The sequence below is a fragment of the Macrobrachium nipponense genome, chromosome 15 (assembly GCF_015104395.2).
Source record: "Macrobrachium nipponense isolate FS-2020 chromosome 15, ASM1510439v2, whole genome shotgun sequence".
NCBI classification, from domain to species: domain Eukaryota; kingdom Metazoa; phylum Arthropoda; class Malacostraca; order Decapoda; family Palaemonidae; genus Macrobrachium; species Macrobrachium nipponense.
The window spans coordinates 63,990,782-64,009,062 of NC_087208.1; the positions used below are offsets into that span (position 1 = coordinate 63,990,782).

The 18,281-nt window shown below is 46.3% G+C and overlaps 1 protein-coding gene across 3 annotated transcripts in view; it reads right to left on the bottom strand.

The window, feature by feature from the left end:
* The window catches only part of LOC135195019 (queuine tRNA-ribosyltransferase catalytic subunit 1-like), a 310,854-nt gene that overhangs the window by 205,669 nt on the left and 86,904 nt on the right, over positions 1 to 18,281 (bottom strand). For all 3 annotated transcript variants that reach the window (XR_010310050.1, XM_064221315.1, XM_064221313.1), the window contains exon 5: positions 10,986 to 11,121. Coding sequence is in view for 2 of the 3 variants with exons in the window: in XM_064221315.1 (XP_064077385.1) it covers positions 10,986 to 11,121 (136 nt within the window). In the remaining variant the exon portion in view is untranslated. The remainder of the gene's footprint in view (positions 1 to 10,985; positions 11,122 to 18,281) is intronic.

Here is an 18,281-nt window from a genome sequence, read left to right on the forward strand (position 1 = left end):
CCCCAGGAAGTTCGAGACTTTTTGTAAGCCTCGAAGGAGTCTTTCCTGAGAAGGAAAAGCCCGAAAACCCTGAGAATCCATCTGAATCCCCAGATAAACTAAGTTCTGGCTGGGGATCATCTGAGACTTCTCGAGGCTGACGAGCAAACTAGAGACTGAATCAGGCCTAGTGTCGTATTCAAGTCCTCCAAACACTGGCTCTCTGACTTGGCTCTAATGAGCCAATCGTCCAGGTAAAGGGAGATGTTGATCCCCTTTAGATGAAGCCACCTCGCTACAGTCCTCATCAGGTACGTGAATACCTGGGGAGCTGTAGACAGGCCAAAGCACAAGGCCCTGAACTGAAAGATCTTGTCTTGTATCATAAATCGAAGATACTTCCTCGACGATGGATGAATGGGAACATGGAAATAGGCATCCTGAAGGTCCTGGGAGACCATCCAGTCTCCAGGACGTAGCGCCAACAGAACCGAGGCAGAAGTCTCCATGGAGAATTTCTCCTTCTCCAGGAAGCGGTTCAGTGCACTCACGTCTAGCACTGGCCTCCATCCCCCCGAAGCCTTCGGGACTAAGAAAAGGCGATTGTAAAACCCCGGGGAGTGAGGGTCCTGCACTAACTCTATTGCTTCTTTGTTCCACATTGTTTCCACCATCTGAAGGAGCACTTATCTCAGAACAGGGTCCTTGTACCTCGCCGACAGTTCCCTCGGTGTTGTAGTTAAAGGAGGGCTGTCTTGGAAAGGGATTAGGTACCCCTTCTCCAGAACCGACAGAGTCCATGAGTCGGCTTCTCTCATGGCCCAGGCTTCTACAAACTTTAGAAGTCTGGCACCTACAAGTGTTTGGAGAACATGCGTACTATTTGGTCTTCTTGAAAGGCCGGAAGGCTGACTTTCCTCGCCTATCAGAAGTCTTCCTTTTCGATGAGGATCGTGTAGAGGAGACTCCACGAAAGGGCTGTTGAGGAACTCGCGAATCTTTCTTGGCAACAGTCACAGCAGGGCGGTTCTTTTTCGCTGACTGAACCAGGAGGTCCTGTGTTGCCTTCTCAGATAGCGAACGAGAAATATCCTTCATTAACTGAGAAGGGAACAGGTGATCAGACAAGGGAGCATAGAGAAGAGCTGACCTCTGTGTCGGCGTGACAGCTTTAGTAAGAAAAGACCCATACACTGATCTCTTCTTAATAACTCCCGATCCAAACAAGCAAGCAACCTCGCCCGAACGGTCCTGTACCGCCTTGTCCATGCAGGAAAGAATACTGTGAAGAACCTCAGGTTCGAGAAAGTCTGGTTCCTGGGTCTTTTTTGCCAGCACCCCAAGGAACCAGTCCAGGAAATTGAAAACCTCCAAGACATGGAAAAGTCCCTTGAGGAGCTGGTCTAACTCCAACATACTCCAAGAAGATTTGGCGGACGAAAGCGAGTGTCTCCTTGACGAATCCACAAGACTAGAGAAGTCTGATTCTGCTGAAGAAGGTAGCGCCAGACCCATAGCTTCTCCAGTCCCGTACCAGATGCCTCTCCTGCCCGAAAGCCTGGAGGGGGGCATGCAACACACCGTCTTTCCCGCTTCTTTCTTCGTGCTCATCCAAGAGCCTAGAGATTGAAGGGCCTTTTTCATGGAAATCGCAGGCTTCATTTTTAAAAAGGAAGAGGACTTCGAGGCCTTTGTACTCCAAAAAAGAGACCAAGGCGAAGGAGGAGCTGCAGGGCTCAAAGAGTCTCCGAACTCCTGGAGTAAAAGGGAAGCCAAGATCTTGTAATTAGATAGGCCTTCATTAACTGGTGCCTCTTCGTCAGACACATCTTCCAACTCAAGAGCAGCAGGCGGGGAACGGTCCCGTTTGGAAGACAAGTCCTCCGTAGCCCTTCGCTCCTGAGGAGAAAGGCTTCTAGATGGAGAAGGACTGTCAGATCTAGGAGTTCTCTTGTCATGCATTACTACAGGATCTTTCGATTTATCCTGAGAAGTTGAAGTGGCTACAGCAACCTTCGAAGGTCCAGCGGAAGTCCGATGATCCACCGATGAAAAGTGTTGATCTGGAGACAAACGCCTGAAAGTCCTCTGGTAAATGGTTGGCTCCTCGCACTTGGCTGGCGCTTCGCGCCTGGGAGGCGCCTCGCGCCTGGGTGGTGCATCGCTTCCGATCGGAGAATCGCTTGTAGCTGGTGCCTCGCGCCTGGCTGGCGCCTAGTGCCTGGCTGGCTCCACGCGCCTGGCTGGCGCCTCGCGCCTGACTGGCGAATCGCTGTCAGACGAAGACCACTCTCTGATAGGAGGCTCTCGTTTGTTGGAACACGGAACGCGCCTGGAGGAAGGAGAACGCTCTGCTTCCTGTTCCATGATCGAACGAAGAACAGAAGAGGGGAACTTGGATCTCTTGATCGGAAGAGAAGAATCCTTCCTCCTAGGAGGATCCTTGGAGAGTACTCCAACAAGAGAAGCGATCTGTTCTTGCATATTCTGAAGAATTCTCGTCGTTTCTCTGTCCTTGTCCAAAGGAGGAGAAGGAGAACGGTCAGGCGCAAGAGGCTCCTAGTAATCAGTAGGAGAGAGCATAGATCTCTTCGCTCTCTTCCTGTCCGATGGCAATTCTTCAGGGAAACGCTCAGGACTCGAATCAAGTTGAGGAGCTTTCCAGCTCCTCTTCAACGGCCGGGAAAGATCCGTATATCTCCAACCGCGCTTGGGCGATGAAGTCTCAGAAGATGAGAAGCACTCTCAGAGAACGCTTTTGCAGTAGCGATCTCTGGCAGTCTGAGGCGAAACAGAACCTGCCGAAGGGACGTCTGACTGGTGGGGATTCTCCACAACCTCCGTAAGGCTTTCGACATTCCTTCTCCTCTGGGCTTGGGAGCTTGGAAGAGGTCCAGGCCTGGGAGCGTTGTGGAGCCGATCAGACGCCCCCTCCACTACACTGGGAGCACTTATGTCACTATCCACTGCACTGTTCACTTTAAATTCACTTTGCTTACCTTCCAGCGCTGCCATCTTAAGTTCCATTCTCTTAAGGGCAGCTTTAAGATCCGCAATTTCAGATGTTGAATCTGCAGGATCTGCGAAGGGGGAAGGGGCTGAAACAGACGTAGAAGGGGCAATATTTACAAGAGGAGAAGTTACTAAATTATAAACTTGATCGCTAGATCTAGAACTAATCAAGGTTTTGGAAGAAGCCTTCCTCACCCTATCTCTCTCTAACTTCTTCAAGTAAGAAGTTAGAGTCTTCCATCCTTCTGCACTCAAATTCTCGCACTCCTTACAAGTGTTATCCAAAGAACAATCATACCTCCTGCAACGTCTACATACAGTGTGAGGATCAACCGAAGCCTTCGGCATCCTCACCTTACAGCCCTCATTCACACACTCTCAAACAGTTCCAGAGTCACACATATTAAAGCAAAATCCAAACCAAATCCAAAATACAGTCCACAATAGTGTATGCCAATACAACGATCCAAATACGTCACCAAAAAAGCTAACAGGAAGATCAATTGCGATGAAAATAACAAAATTCAGTCAGAGGAACTAACAACGATGTTGCTAGAACCAGCAACAGAGAAAATCTGATAGAAAACGGGAATGGTTCCTATTCCTGCCACCCAGCGGCAGGGCGGTAGATCACCTGACCTACCTGTAGTGTGTGCCGCGAAATTCGAATTTCTGTCGGGGACGATGGAGTCTATAGCTAAGTATATATCTGACAGGGAAGTTGAATGTATAAAATTATGGGTTTGTCTCTTGTTGGCTTCCACTTCCCCCCCCTTGTTGGGGGAAGTGGTGGATATTCACTCCTATCCCTAGTGAAAGGGATAGGATGGGGCTCTGTCGAGTAGCTCACCTGCATCTCGTCCTCATCCAGCAGGGTGACGACCGTGTCCCTCTGCCCACAGGTAGAGGGGGAGAAAAAGATGGGAAGAGGAGCCAGTCACACTCTCATTCACTCATCCATTCTTACAGTCACACCAGGACTCAATGCTGTTCAGCCTGCAAGGGTCTGGGTTAGCTACACAATGTGTTGAGCAGCCACCACGGGTCCCAAGGAAAAAGTATGCAAAGACCTGTGGGCAATATCCCGAAGGTAGAAGGAGGTGAAGGTGGTCTGGTTGGCCCAGATCCCTGCCTTCAGGACCCGCGCCACGGAGAAGTTCTTGCGGAATGCAAGGGAAGGACCAATGCTCCTGAATTTGTGGGCTCTCGGACAGAGCGTACAGATGTCGTCACTACCATCAGCCTCGTACGCCCTCCTGATCACCTCACGCAGCCAGAAAGAAAGCCTGTTCTTGGATACTTCTTTCTTGGTCACCCCGGTGCTAACGAAGAGGCGTCGACACTCAGGCCTGAGGTGTCGAGCTCTCTTCAGATAGCGTCGTAGCGCCCTCACAGGACCAAGCAGCATCTCATCTGAATCATTGTTGGTGAAGTCCATTAGGGAAGGGATCGACGGTTTCTGAGTCTTCGCAACGAAGTTCGGGACGAAATCGAGCGACACAGATCCCCATCCCCTGGAATGTTTCACATCGAAGGACAGACCATGAAGTTCCCCTACTCTCTTCGCCGATGCCAGGGCCAGCAAGAAGAGGGTCTTAAGGGTCAGATCCCTGACTGACGACTCTCGGAGTGGCTCGAAGGGTCTTCGAGTCAAACTCCTAAGGACGAGAATCACGTCCCACTCAGGGGGCCTGAGTTCCCTGGGTGGGCAAGACCTTTCAAAGCTCCTCATAAGCAAGGAGATCTCGAACATGTCCAATCCCCTCAGCTTTAGGACCAGTGCCATGGCAGCTCTATATCCTTTGACTGTGGTGACTGAGAGGAGCTTTTCTCGGCGAAGAAAAACGAGGAAATCCGCTACCTGCTGAAGAGTGGCTCTGAGAGGAGATAGCCCCGTCTACGACACCAACCACAGAAGACGGCCCACTTCCCCTGGTACAAAGCTGCAGAGGACTGTCTGACGTTTCCAGCCATCTCTGTTGCTGTGCTACGAGAAAAGCCTCTCGTTCGCAAGAGATGGTGGATAACAGCCAGCCGTGAAGATGTAGAGACTGGACTGTTCGGTGGTACCGTTCTACGTGTGGCTGGGCGAGAAGGTTGTGCCAATGGGGAATCTTTCTCAGCGCTTCTGCAAGCAGAGCCAGCAGGTCCAGATACCAAATGGCCTGGGGCCATTTGGGAGCCACCAGGATCATCCTGAGATTCAGGGTGGCCAGTACTCGGTTGATCACCTTGCAAATCAGGCTGAACGGGGGAAAGGCGTAGATGAAGAGGTTGTCCCACGGGTGTTGAAGAGCATCCTCTGCAGCTGCCCATGGGTCCGGCACGGCTGAAAAGAAAACCTGGAGTTTTCTGTTGTGCCGGGTGGCGAACAGATCCACGACTGGACGCCCCCACAGGTCGAAGAGCCTTTCCGCCACGTCCTGGTGTAGAGACCATTCGGTCCCTATCACCTGATCCCGACGTCTGAGCATGTCTGCTACTACATTCCTCTTGCCTGGAATGTAGCAGGCTGACAGCTCTATCGAGTGAGCCGCGGCCCACTCGTGCACCTGCCGCGTCAACTGGTGTAACGGGAGAGACACTAGGGCCCCCTGTTTGTTGACGTAAGCCACTACCGTGGTGTTGTCGCACATCAACACCACTGAGTGTCCCATCAAGCGGTCCTGGAACTCTTGGAGAGCGAGGAACGCTGCCTTGAGTTCCAGGACATTGATGTGAAGGTGCTTGTCGTGATGGTCCCACACTCCTGAAGTCAGCAACTCCTCCAGGTGTGCGCCCCATCCCTCGTTTGATGCGTCTGAGAATAGCAGCATCTCCAGGGGGGAGTGCGTAGAGGCACTTCTCTTAAGAGGTTCCTGTCATCCAGCCACCAGGCTAGGTCCTGCCTTACCTCCTGCGTGAGGGACACGGGGAAGTATGGTGGATCCCTTGCCTGTGACCAACTCTCCTTTAGTCTCCACTGGAGAGACCGCAGGTGAAGACGCCCGTGAGGGACTAACTTCTCGAGTGACGACAGGTGGCCGATCACGACTTGCCATTGCTGAGCTGCCTGTTCCTGCCGAGACAGGAACCGGTCAGCTGCCTCCCTGAATCTGCTGATCCGCAAGTCTGCGGGGAAGACTCGCCCTGCTACCGTGTCGATCAGCATAACCAGGTACTTCATCCTCTGCTTGGGTTTGAGATCGGACTTCTCGAAGTTCACCACGATCCCCAGACCGCGGCAGAACTCCAGTAGTCGATCCCTGTCCTGCAGCAACTGCGAGCGGGAGCTCACCAGGACTAACCAATCATCGAGATACCTCATAAGACGTATCCCGGACGAGTGGGCCCAAGCAGACACCAGAGTGAACACTCGCGTGAACACCTGTGGGGCGGTTGAGAGACCGAAGCAAAGGGCCCTGAATTGGTACACCGTCCCGTCGAGGTACTTTCTGGAGGATTGATGGATGGGTAACTGGAAATACGCATCCTTCAAATCCACTGAAAGCATGAAATCGTTCTCCCTGATGGAGTCCAGCACGGAACGTGCCGTCTCCATCTTGAACCGAGTCTGGCGAACAAATCGGTTCAAAGGAGAGAGATCTATCACCGGGCGTCAGCCCCCGTAGACTTCTCCACCAGGAAAAGGCGACTGTAGAAGCCCGGTGATTGATCCGGGACGATCTCCACAGCTCGTTTGTTCAGCATGGTCTTGATCTCCTGTCGTAGAGCTACGTCCTTTGATGATCCCGGGACGTATGTTTGCAGATGGACCGGGTTGGAGGTGAGGGGTGGCCGAGTTTCGAAAAGTAGTAGATATCCCTCCCGAAGGACGTCTACTATCCAGGTCTCAGCACCGTAGTGCTGCCATGTTGCCCAATGGCTCGCCAGGCACCTCCCCACTTCCGGCAGCAGATGAGGGGGAACGCCGTCCCTAGCGTTTCCCCCACCTTTCTTCGACTTCTTCCCTGGCCCCCCTCGTGAGAAGGAGGACTAGGAGGACTGGGAGGAGGGCTGATGACGACCTCCTCTTGCAGAAGTAGAAGCTAGAGTCTTTCCTCCGGGCTTCGACAGGGCAACCGTCTTAGCAGAAGGAGGAAGTGCTAGATAAACTCTTAGGCTTGGCCGCAGTTCGAGGCTGCCCAGAAGCCTTCGAAACTGCCTGGTGTACCAGACGGTCACTGTCATCAGTGCGCAGCCTTTCCACCGCAGCGTCCACCATCTCTCCTGGGAAGAGAGAGGAGGAATTCCGTACAGGTTCGTTCCTTAGTCCAAGTGCCGCCTCTCGCCCAGCCGCCCTGGATACTCGGGTAAGGACTGCATCCCTACGGCGAAGTACCAGGTTGGCCCACAGGTTTGCTGTCTGATGGGCGAGGAAGGAGATGGCCCTTCCCCCAGACTGACAAAGTCTCCTGAAAGCCGCATCATCCTCAAGAGGAGTATCCCCCGAATTTGCTGCGACTTAGACACTGTGAGGGACCACAGGTCTAACCAGGAGATGGCCTGGAAAGCCGCCATAGCGGTGGATTCCAGGCCCAGTGCCTCTTGCTGCGAGAACCAGAGGTTCTCCGACAGGAGCTGCTGCAGAGACACACCTGGAGTTAGCCTGGCTAACTCTGGCTTCACCTGTTTGGGCGGCATTGGATCCTCAGATGGCACGTAAAAACGCCGCTGTCGCAGTAGAGGAGGAGGAAGTAGCTTGTTCGACCTGCCAGACTTCAGCGAGCCGTACTGTCCGGAGACGAGAGACTCGACTTGGTCTAAAACAGAGTCGGCAAGCTCTGATCGCGGCAGACCCACCGTCGGTCTGGGTTCCTTCTTAGGACCCCAAAAGGACTCGAGCCGGGACGTGGGCTCGGATGGTGGGGGCAGCGATCCTTCCCCGAGATCGTTGTGCTGACGAATCAGCGCAATAACCTCGGCAAAGTTCCTCTGAATCTCGGGAGTGACTGCATCTTGTGGAGTAGGGCCGTCAAGTCCCTCGAACAAGAGCAGCTCCCGAGATCCTCCCCCTTCAAGAAGGGGAACGGCGACAGACCCCTCTCGGTCTCCTCCTGTCACTTGCGCGTACGACCTGGTCAATCCTAAGACCGTGCCTGGCACGTACGGCATCGTGACGGGATCGTGTGGGGCGCGCCCCTCACGATCACTCCTGTGTGTCTTGCCCTTCCCGGTGTAACCCGAGGAAGTTGAAGGCATGGGAGAGGCAGACCTGACGCTCCCCCCTCGCTCACTGGCAGAACCAGTGTGCTTGGAGGGCTGCAGGCGATCTCAAACCCGCGGTGGGGATCGAGCTGCAGGCCTGGTCGTGCCGCTCCCCTGGGGAGAACGGCTGGACCGAGAACAGCGGCCCCGATCTCGAGCGTCAGAGGAACTGCTGGTGGTTGCCCTACCCATCTGGTCCCTGTGGGAGCGGCGGTCAGGTGACCTGCAGAGACCACCGTCGCGGTGAGACCGGTGCGTGTCCTCATGGCGCGTCGAACCACTGGCGCCAGCGATCGGGGGACCTCTTCCCAGCCTTAGTCCATGGCCGGTCTGGGACCGTCATGTCAACCCGGGTGACAGGCTGGTCGCTACGAGAGCGAGAGCTGGCTTGGTGAGAGTCACCTGAGCGGCTCTCACCAGCCTTCCGCTCCGTGCCGTGAACCTGGCGCCGAGCGAGCTCTGGCGTCTGGTTCTTGGCTGCACGGCCACCAGTAGGTGACCGTACACTCGGTACCTCTCGCAAACGAGACCCCGAGACGTTTGCGAGAGCCCGAGACGGAACCTGGTGTAGCGGCAGAACCCCTAGCACCAGGCGAGGAAGTACTGGTGTTAGCCGGTACCCCTCTGGTCCCCGTCTTCTTCTTCCTTGCGGAAGGAGAGACGGGCCCCGCTCCCGAAGGAGTAGGAGGACCAGAGGAAGGACCCCCCGTCCCACTGGAGTGAGACGGGCCCTGAGAAGTTCCCGAAGGAGCCTTCTTAGGAGGGGAGGAGGCAGCCTTCTTCTTCCACAGCTGGGTAGCCTTGGAAGTCAAAGGGGAAGAGGCAGCTGCAGACGACAAAGAAGATGATGAAGACGACGACGACACCTTCCTCCTCTTCCTCTTCTTCTTCGTCAGCTTCTTCAGGACAGACGTGAGGTCAGCCATCCAGGACGGAGCCAGGGCTGCTGTTGACGGAGCCAGGGCTGCTGTTGCCGAAGCAACAGGGCCTGGACGCACCTGTCTGGACAGACCAACGTCTGGGGCAGCAACACCATGAGCAGGGATGACGTCAGCAGGTATGGACACAGCGGGAACAGTAGGAACGGCAGGGGCGGCAGGAACGGCAGGAACAGCCAGCACAGCATCGGACACAGGTACGGCAGGCACGGCAGGCAGCACAGGTAACACAGGAGGCGGGGCAACAGCCAGGAACAACCTGGGTACCGGCGGCAGGTCCAGGGGCGAGCTTTTAGGGCAGCGGAAGTCCGGTCAAGGCAGCACGGCAAACCCAGGCGGCGGCGGCACCCCCCTCCTCGGTACGGCGATCGGCTCCTGCACAGCGGCTGTAGGAGAGACAGACACCACGTGCGGCAAATAAACCAAGTGATGAGGGGCGGCGTACCCTGGAGTAGACAGGGTGGTAGTTGTCGTGGTCACCGTTCCATGGGTGACCACACCAGACCCCACCAGATGATGAAGCAGCCCCTGGACACTCTCGGCACGCCCTGCAGTCCCAAAGACGCCCACACCCGATCAAGGTCATCCCTCACGGCAGAAGCACCTGTGGAAGCAAGAGTCGGGTAAGTAGGAGGGGTTCCCCTTCGTGCGGGGGGGGGACGAACCCCACCCCGAATACAGCTGTACGTCGGGGTACCAAGCGCCCTCCTCTACGCTTGACGGATCGGGCGAAGAGAAGGACCTGGATACCCCCCCCCCAAAGGGGAAGGTGCCATACGCGGGAGCTGAGCGGGGGGCAAGAAAGAAGATGAAGAGTCTGTTACCAAGGGAGTCGCAGGAGAGCTTTCCGACGACTCCTTGGTAGGCCTTTGCTTCTTCCTGCCCTCATATAAGCCCCACTGCACCTCCAACCAATCAACACATACAACACAGGGCTCGGTGCGAGAGCACTCCCGCCCTCGACACCGAGCACAAAGGACATGGGGATCGATCTCGGGAAAACTTCTAAATTTCCCACATTTACGTCCCTCCACCCCGGGCCACACTTGTCAATAACAATAAGTTTATATGAAAAAATGAAAAGAGTACTTACAGTTCACTTTTACACACACAAACAGTAAGAGATAATACAAATACCCGGAAAGCACACGACGATGAAGTGGGCAGAGAGCGATGAAGAGCCCGTCTACACACCAGCAGGCCGAAAGCAAAAGTGATTCTTCGCCTCCCAGTCGTTCGGGGCGCGCACTGTCGGACAAGCAGTTAACTACCGAACTCCCTTGTTCGAAAGCTTACGACCATCCAGCTGCCGCTAGTTACCTTCCTATTGTAAAAGGACCGAAAGGTTTGTATCCCGTGTCGGAACAAATACAAATTCAAAAGAATCATAAACTGGAACATGACCATCCATACTCACTCACAATTATTTTGGCTTAAATAAAAACTAACTAAAGTATTTCTTAAACACCAGTTCACAATGTATGAAAACCTATACTCAAGCCTCAAGAGAAAATATAAGTCTACAAGTGCTTATGACTGATAAATTTCTCAGAAAGCAAAAATAGCTTTAGCAATAAGTTTAACCTCTAACAGCTGCATGGCATTCCTACAAATAGATTTGTATTGAGTCAAAAAGATCAGTTGTCTTACATAACCACAAACAGCCACAAATAAGATCTTAGTAATTATCTGTAATCAAAGTGACGAGAAGGAATAAAATATTTTATGAAAGGAAGGAGGCACTGCTGTATAATTTAACTTTTATACCATCAAAATTACATGTAACTTAAGTAATTTAATAATACTTCATCTAATGAACAGTCAATATCTTGAAAATTAAACACACTTGAAGTTAATGAAACACTTTACCTGTGAGTAGCAACTTTAAAACGCTCATAATCCTTCTCTCTGACATCTACAACATCATCCAACTGCATCATGATGTCCCCACCAATGGCATTTTGTATCTCAATACTTTCTTCTGGAGTTAACATGCACTCCGATCCTACAGATACAAGAATGGTAATTGAGGAGAAAATGTTAAAAAAAAACTATAGCTAAATAAATAATTACATAGAATCATGTAAAGCATAATTACATAATTAATACCATATCCTGCAAAAAAATTAAATAAAAATCAAATACAGTGCTGTACAGCAAATCATACTTTCTTTACAGATCATAAAATTAATTTTCATAACACTAATATAATTATATACTACATATATAGATTTTAATGCTGTCCAACTTTAAGCATGCCACATAAATCTGTTTTGCAAAAACAAAAACATTATTAGCACAGCAACTTGAATTTTTCAGCCTTTTTTCAGAAAGCATAAATCTATATACACTTACTTCTATGTATCCTCTACACTCTAGTACACAGGCTTGTGGTGTGTTTACAAAAGATAATAATACCTATGACTGACATTCTGATGGATAGAAACCCCTTTACAAAAACAATTATGACCATCATGAGGATAGTTGTCGCCTTAGAAATTTGAAAAAAATCTGTTTGTATTCAGTTACAAGGCAACAAGCAATTATACACTTTACCTTTGAACACTGTTTACATGTTACACACCACATCATTAAGCTATTTGTCTTTTTAATTTTAATTCCTTTGAATATTACTAATAAGTCTGTTTTCTTTTGACCTGGCATTCAAAAATCTTACTGAGCTTCAGATGACAGATGGGCACATCAAAAAAGTGCAAAAGCTCCTCAAGACCAGTAGAATACATAGTACATCTATGCATATACAATATATTTGGATTTGTTTATCTTATTATCATTTTACAGATGAATTTTCAAACTAAACAGACAAGTACAAGATGAAAAGTACAGGAATAAATAGATATCATTATCATCAACACTGACTCAAATGACATGCAATGCAAAGAACCTAATGTGAAATGAACATCTATTCTGTCCTTTCTAACTTTTCTGAAGCTGACAGCCCAGCTGATATTGTTACATTACTTTCCCATAGGTGATGTGATAGACATGTCCAAGCCATCTCCATCCCACTTTCAACATGATCTTATATACCACATAGAACTTTCGTAATTTCTCTTATGGCATCAATTCTCACTCGATCCTACCATCTGGCTCCAATTAATGTCATGAGCTTACACCTTAATTCTTGTAACATCACCATCTTTCAGATATGTATAACGGTATACAGATCACAATAATGTATAATTTTACTTTCATAAGCAATTTCAGTCTGATTTGAAAATTTGTCCATTATCTGAGTTGCTTTTTTTTGCATTTTGGAAAAGTGCACCTCATGACAACCAGTACGTATTGGACATTATTCTTCCTATACGTATACAGTACAGTGGTACCTCGAGATACGAAATTAATCCGTTCCGAGGCGGCCTTCGTATAATGAGTTTTTCGTATCTTGGAACACATTTTACATGTAAAATAGCTAATCCGTTCCAAGCCCTCCAAAAACACCCCAGTAAATTATATTTCCAGGCCTAAAACACATGTTCTAGGGTTACGACGCCGATCCGACGGAAGAAATATGACTCCAAAAAGGCAATATTCAACTGCATGTAATGTTCAACCCCATTTTTACTGCATATATTAAGACTTTAGCATATGTCCCTTAGCAATAAGCCTAGCCTATATTAGGGTTGCTACTGTAGCCTAGTCTATGATTCTCACATCTAAACCTAAGAGCTAAAAGCTTAGAATATGCCAATAAAATGTATAAATAATCAGTATGTACTCATTTCAAATAATTATTAATTAATCATTAACTATAATACACAAACAAACAAAAAAAACAAACCTTCCAATCGATTGTTTACATTCAGCTCTTACCCGTCTTACGAGTATCGAACGAACGCCAAGCAATCATTTTTCCTAGCACACAGTAAGCCATAAATTGTCATTAGTATCTCTCTCAACTAATGAAACTACCAAACAGTATACTAAACCATTCCATTTCTATTCTTTATTCTATCTTTACCTAATGGAGATACCGAGTTCTGACAGCTATAATGAAACATACGTATACATAATGTAATAATAAAAACAGAAGAAGAATTCTAAAAAATACGTATTTGTTGGCAGTCTGATTTATTTTATATTTTATGATATCTAATTCACAATTTTTTTATTAAATGTATTGCATGTACTCATTTCAAATAATTATTAAGTAACCATTAACTATAATAAACAAACAAAAAAAAGCTTCCAAACGTCTGTTTACATCCAGCACTTACGAGTATCGAACGATCGCCAAGCAATCAATTTACACAGTAAGCCATAAATTTTCATTCTCTCTCTTCAACTACTGAAACTACCAAAAAGTATAATAACCATTCATTTCTATTCTTTATTCTATCTTTACCTAATGTTTTTTTTTATTCAATGTATTGCATGAATAAGTTTTTCAATTTACAGCATCCTTTTACCAATAGAATACTTGAAGCACAAGGGGTAGATGCCTGACCAATAGGAGAGCAGGACCTTATGGTGTGACTAGCATCAGGAACCATGGGAGAGCGGGAGGATGGTGGCGAATTTACTCAGTTGGCGGCGCGGGAGTTTTAAAATAGTTCTCGGTGGTCTGGGCGAATCTCGGGACTTTACAGCAACAACCTTTCGTAACTTGAAAACTTTTCGTATGTAGAGCAGTAAAATTTTTTTGCATTGGCTTTCGTATCTCGAGTTTTTCGTAAGTAGAGCCTTTCGTATCTCGAGGTACTACTGTATTTGGAAAACTCAACCTCACTACTACTTTCTCTATCTTGTGTTTTATCATCCCTTAATGCATAATGTCCTCATTATCTTTTATTTTTCTTTTTCACATATATCCCATCTCTATATACTTAATGCAGTCCGTTAATTTGTTATAGTTTCTCTAATTTAAAATCTTCCTTACATTTTCATGTACTTTTTCATTATAAATTCATGAGAGGAGCAAACAGCATAGATAACATTTTCATTCCCTTGTGACAAGCCATTATTTTCAGCAAATTTTCTTGACAAGACTACAAACATCAACTGCTTTGTTCAATATACTTTCCAATAGCTTCACTTATTTGAAAGACATACCGCAATAAGTCCTTTAATCATATGCAATTGTACACAATGCCACTGTCTCATAACCTACAAGAGAAATCAGAAAGGCATTTCCAAATTCAATACACAGCTGCATAATACATCTTAAGATAAATATTTTATCTATGCAACTCCTACCTTTACTAAGACCAGCTAATTCATCTCTCAGCATTTTACCAATCTCTTTCTCTATCCATTTCAGAAAGAGCATACCTTATAATTTAATCACAAATGACATAAATACAAGACCTCTGTAATAACAACATTCAATCACATTACCTTTCCCTAACAGCTTTGCTAAGACTTCCAATTTCCATTCATCAGACTTTAATTCCTAATTCCTTATCATGTAAAACATTCTAATTAATATCTGAGGTGGAATTTCTGTTTCAGCCAAAATCTTCTCTGCAGTGATTCCATCAAAGAACACTGTTTTCATCTACTGAGACACTTTCACTAACTTGACTTCAAAAAACTGTGAACTCAGTTATTAGTGCATTTGGGTATATCAAACAAATTTATCCTCTTCAGAACCCTTATTCATGCATTCCACCCACCATTGTCCTAAGATATTTCCCTTTTTTTTATATCCCAAAATACTTCACAGATATTTCATGAGTATACCAAAGCTATGTAAAAGAAATCTTATTCTATGAGCATACCACAACAATGTAGTACAAGCATTCTGCTTTAGGGACCATGACATTGGCAAAACTTCAAAAAACTAGTTAAGAGGTTACTAACTGTTTAACCCTTTAACGCCGAAGGGGTATAATAAAAATCGTCTCCCATATGCCGGCAGGGTCTGGGAGTGAGCGCCGAAGCGGGAAAAATGTTTTTTTTTTTAAATCACAGCATGCTTAGTTTTCAAGATTAAGAGTTCATTTTTGGCTCCCTTTTTTGTCATTGCGTGAAGTTTAGTATGCAACCATCAGAAATGAAAAAAATTTCATCATCATATACGTACAAATAATGGGATATATGATAGCGCGAAAACAAAATTTTATATATAATTGTATTCAAATCGCGCTGTGAGCAAAACGGTTAAAACTAACTAGTTAATTTTTTTCCGTTGTATTGTACATTAAATTGCGATCATTTTGATATATAACACATTGTAAAACAATCAAGGCAACATAGAAAATGTTATCACAAAATGATGCATGAATTCGTAATGTGCAGACATAAAAAAAAAGCTGTTTTCAAAAATTCACCATAAATCGAAATATTGTGCTAGAGACTTCCTTTTTGTTGCAAAATGAAGGTAATTGATTGAATATTACTAAACTGTAAGTGTTGTAGCTTACAATTGCAGTTTTCGACCATTTCCGTTGAGTTAAAGTTGACCGAAGGACAAATTTTTTCTATTTATCGTTATTTATATGAAAATATTTCAAAACTGATAAAAGCTACAACCATAGTGTGTTTTTAGTTGTATTCTACATGAAATTCCGCACATTTTCATATATAAAACTTTATGTAACGGCTAATTTAAAATGGTGCAAACATTACGACAAACATTTTCGGAAGTTACTGCGCGGACGTAAGGAAAAAGTTTATTTCATAAATTCACCATAAATCGAAATATTGTGTTAGAGACTTCCAATTCATTGGAAAATAAAGGTAAATGATTGAATATTACTAGAATGTAATAGTTTTAGCTTACAATTGCGTTTTTCGACCATTTCGGTCAAGTCAAAGTTGACCGAAGGTTGAAATTATGGCACTTATCGTTATTTATATGAAAATATTTCAAAACTGATAAAAGCTACAACCATGGGTTGTTTTTAGTTGTATTCTACATGAAATTGCGCACATTTCCAAATATAAAACTTTATGTAACGGCTAATTTAAAATGGTGCAAACATTACGACAATCGGATGAAAAAATTTATGATTTTTTCGGAAGAGTTACCCGCAGACGTAAGGAAAAAGTTTTTTTCATAAATTCACCATAAATCAAAATATTGTGTTAGAGACTTCCAATTTGTTGCAAAATGAAGGTAAATGATTGAATATTACTAGAATGTAAGAGTTTTAGCTTACAATTATGTTTTTCGAACATTTCGTAGAGTCAAAGTTGACCGAAGGTTGAAATTTTGGCACTTCTCGTTATTTATATGAAAATATTTTAAAACTGATAAAAGCTATAACCATGAGTTGTTTTTAGTTGTATTCTACATAAAATTGTGCACATTTCCATATATAATACTCCGTGTAACGGCTAATTTAAAATGGTGCAAAAATTATGTCAAAGTGACGAAATAATTTCTGGGATGTGTCGCTGATACTTTTTAGTGCGATAAGAAAGAAATTCGCGCTTGCGCACCTGCGTAATGATTGTAAACAAAACAACTCCTTGATCCGTGAGCTCCCAGCATCCTCCAAGGCGCGTGATTCAAAAGTTTTTGCCTAGTAGACCTATAACTATTTTTCAGTAAATTTTTAAAAAACTTTTTTATATCGACGTACCATACGTCCAATCGGCACCCAACAGACAATTTACATCGACGTACCATACGTCCAATCGGCACCCAACAGACAATTTACAGTGGTCCCCCCGTATTCGCGGGGGATGCGTACCAGATTCCCCCGCGAATAGTTAGAATCCGCGAATGTTTGGAACCCCCTCCAAAAATACTCATAAAACTTAGCTATCCTTAACATGCAAACACCAAAGTAGCTAAAAGGACCATCCTTCATCAAATATACATAAAACATCCTATTATGGTTCATATTAATCTTTGAAATATTATTAATACTGTTTTAAAGTAAATCTTACATTTTATGGTTATACATAAATACGTATTATGTACGTACTGCATGACTTAGTTACGTATGTGAAAATAATTCAGTCCCCCCATAAGTATTCAGTCATGCACGTTTTCTTTCATACTGTTACTATTTGAGACATCCATTTTCTTTATACAAGGGAAACAAATGTATGTGAAATCAGAAGCGATAGAGAGAAAGAACAAAATTTGTATGAACATTAAACAATTGTTTTACGCTAGTACAACATATGTAAACCGGGTACTCACCAGTGATGAATGTTGATTAAAGATGATGATGATGAATTAGCCGTGCAGTCCGATGAATGACGATGAAGATATGACTGCACAGCTAAGCAGAGGAGTTACATATCCTCTGAGGGCGCCTCTTCACCTTCAGGAGGCGCTTCGGGAGGCGGTGACTCAGGCGATTTGGGAGGCACTTCTTCAGGCGATTTAAAAGGCACTACTTCAGGCGATTTGGGAGGCTTTGGAGGGTCTTTCTTCGTTCGTGTGATGAACATTGTGATTGGCAACTGCTGCCGTTGCTTCTTCATGGTGGTGAGAGCTTGATTATAGGGCTCCAGTGCTGTGTCTAGAATATTAGAAAACTTCAAGGAGCGCTCCATGTAAGGATCCCATGTTGCGACAAACTCCTGGAGGTCGTTTACCATTTTTTTAACTTGGGACAGGCGTTCCAAAGTCAGGCCCTCCTCCTCCTCCTCCTGTGAACCTGGAGTGTCTTCTTCCTCGCTGGCGGACTTCGTCAGCTCTTCCAAGTCCTGGTCGGTAAGGGGGTCAGAGTGGGCATCAATGAGGGTGCCGACTTCTTCCTCGGTGATATCGTCAAAGCCCTCACCACCAAGAATTTTTTGCCAACTGGACTGCCTTATTAATGGCTGAATGCTGGATTTCCTGGGGAGAAAAGCCTGTATAATTATGGACACAGTCCTGGCCACAACTTACTCCAGCAGGCATTCAGTGTCTCCTTCTTCATGTCCTTCAACGACCGGTCAATGACAGACAGACACGTGGCAATCGTGAATTTACGCCAATAATCTTTCAGCGTAAATTCACTGTCCACGGTCCCATTGCATCAACAAGGAGGGAGTTCCCGGTGTAGTGAGTGCCTTGAAGGCACGGATGACGCCCTCCCTAATCCATAGGCTGGAGGAGAGAGGTGGTGTTGGGAGGAAGGAACTCAAGCTGGACTCCTTTGGAATAAAGATCGAGAGGGTGGTGGCCACAGCGTTGTCCATTATCAGCAAGACCTTGAAGTTGATGTCCAAATCGGCCAGGTATTGCCTAACTTG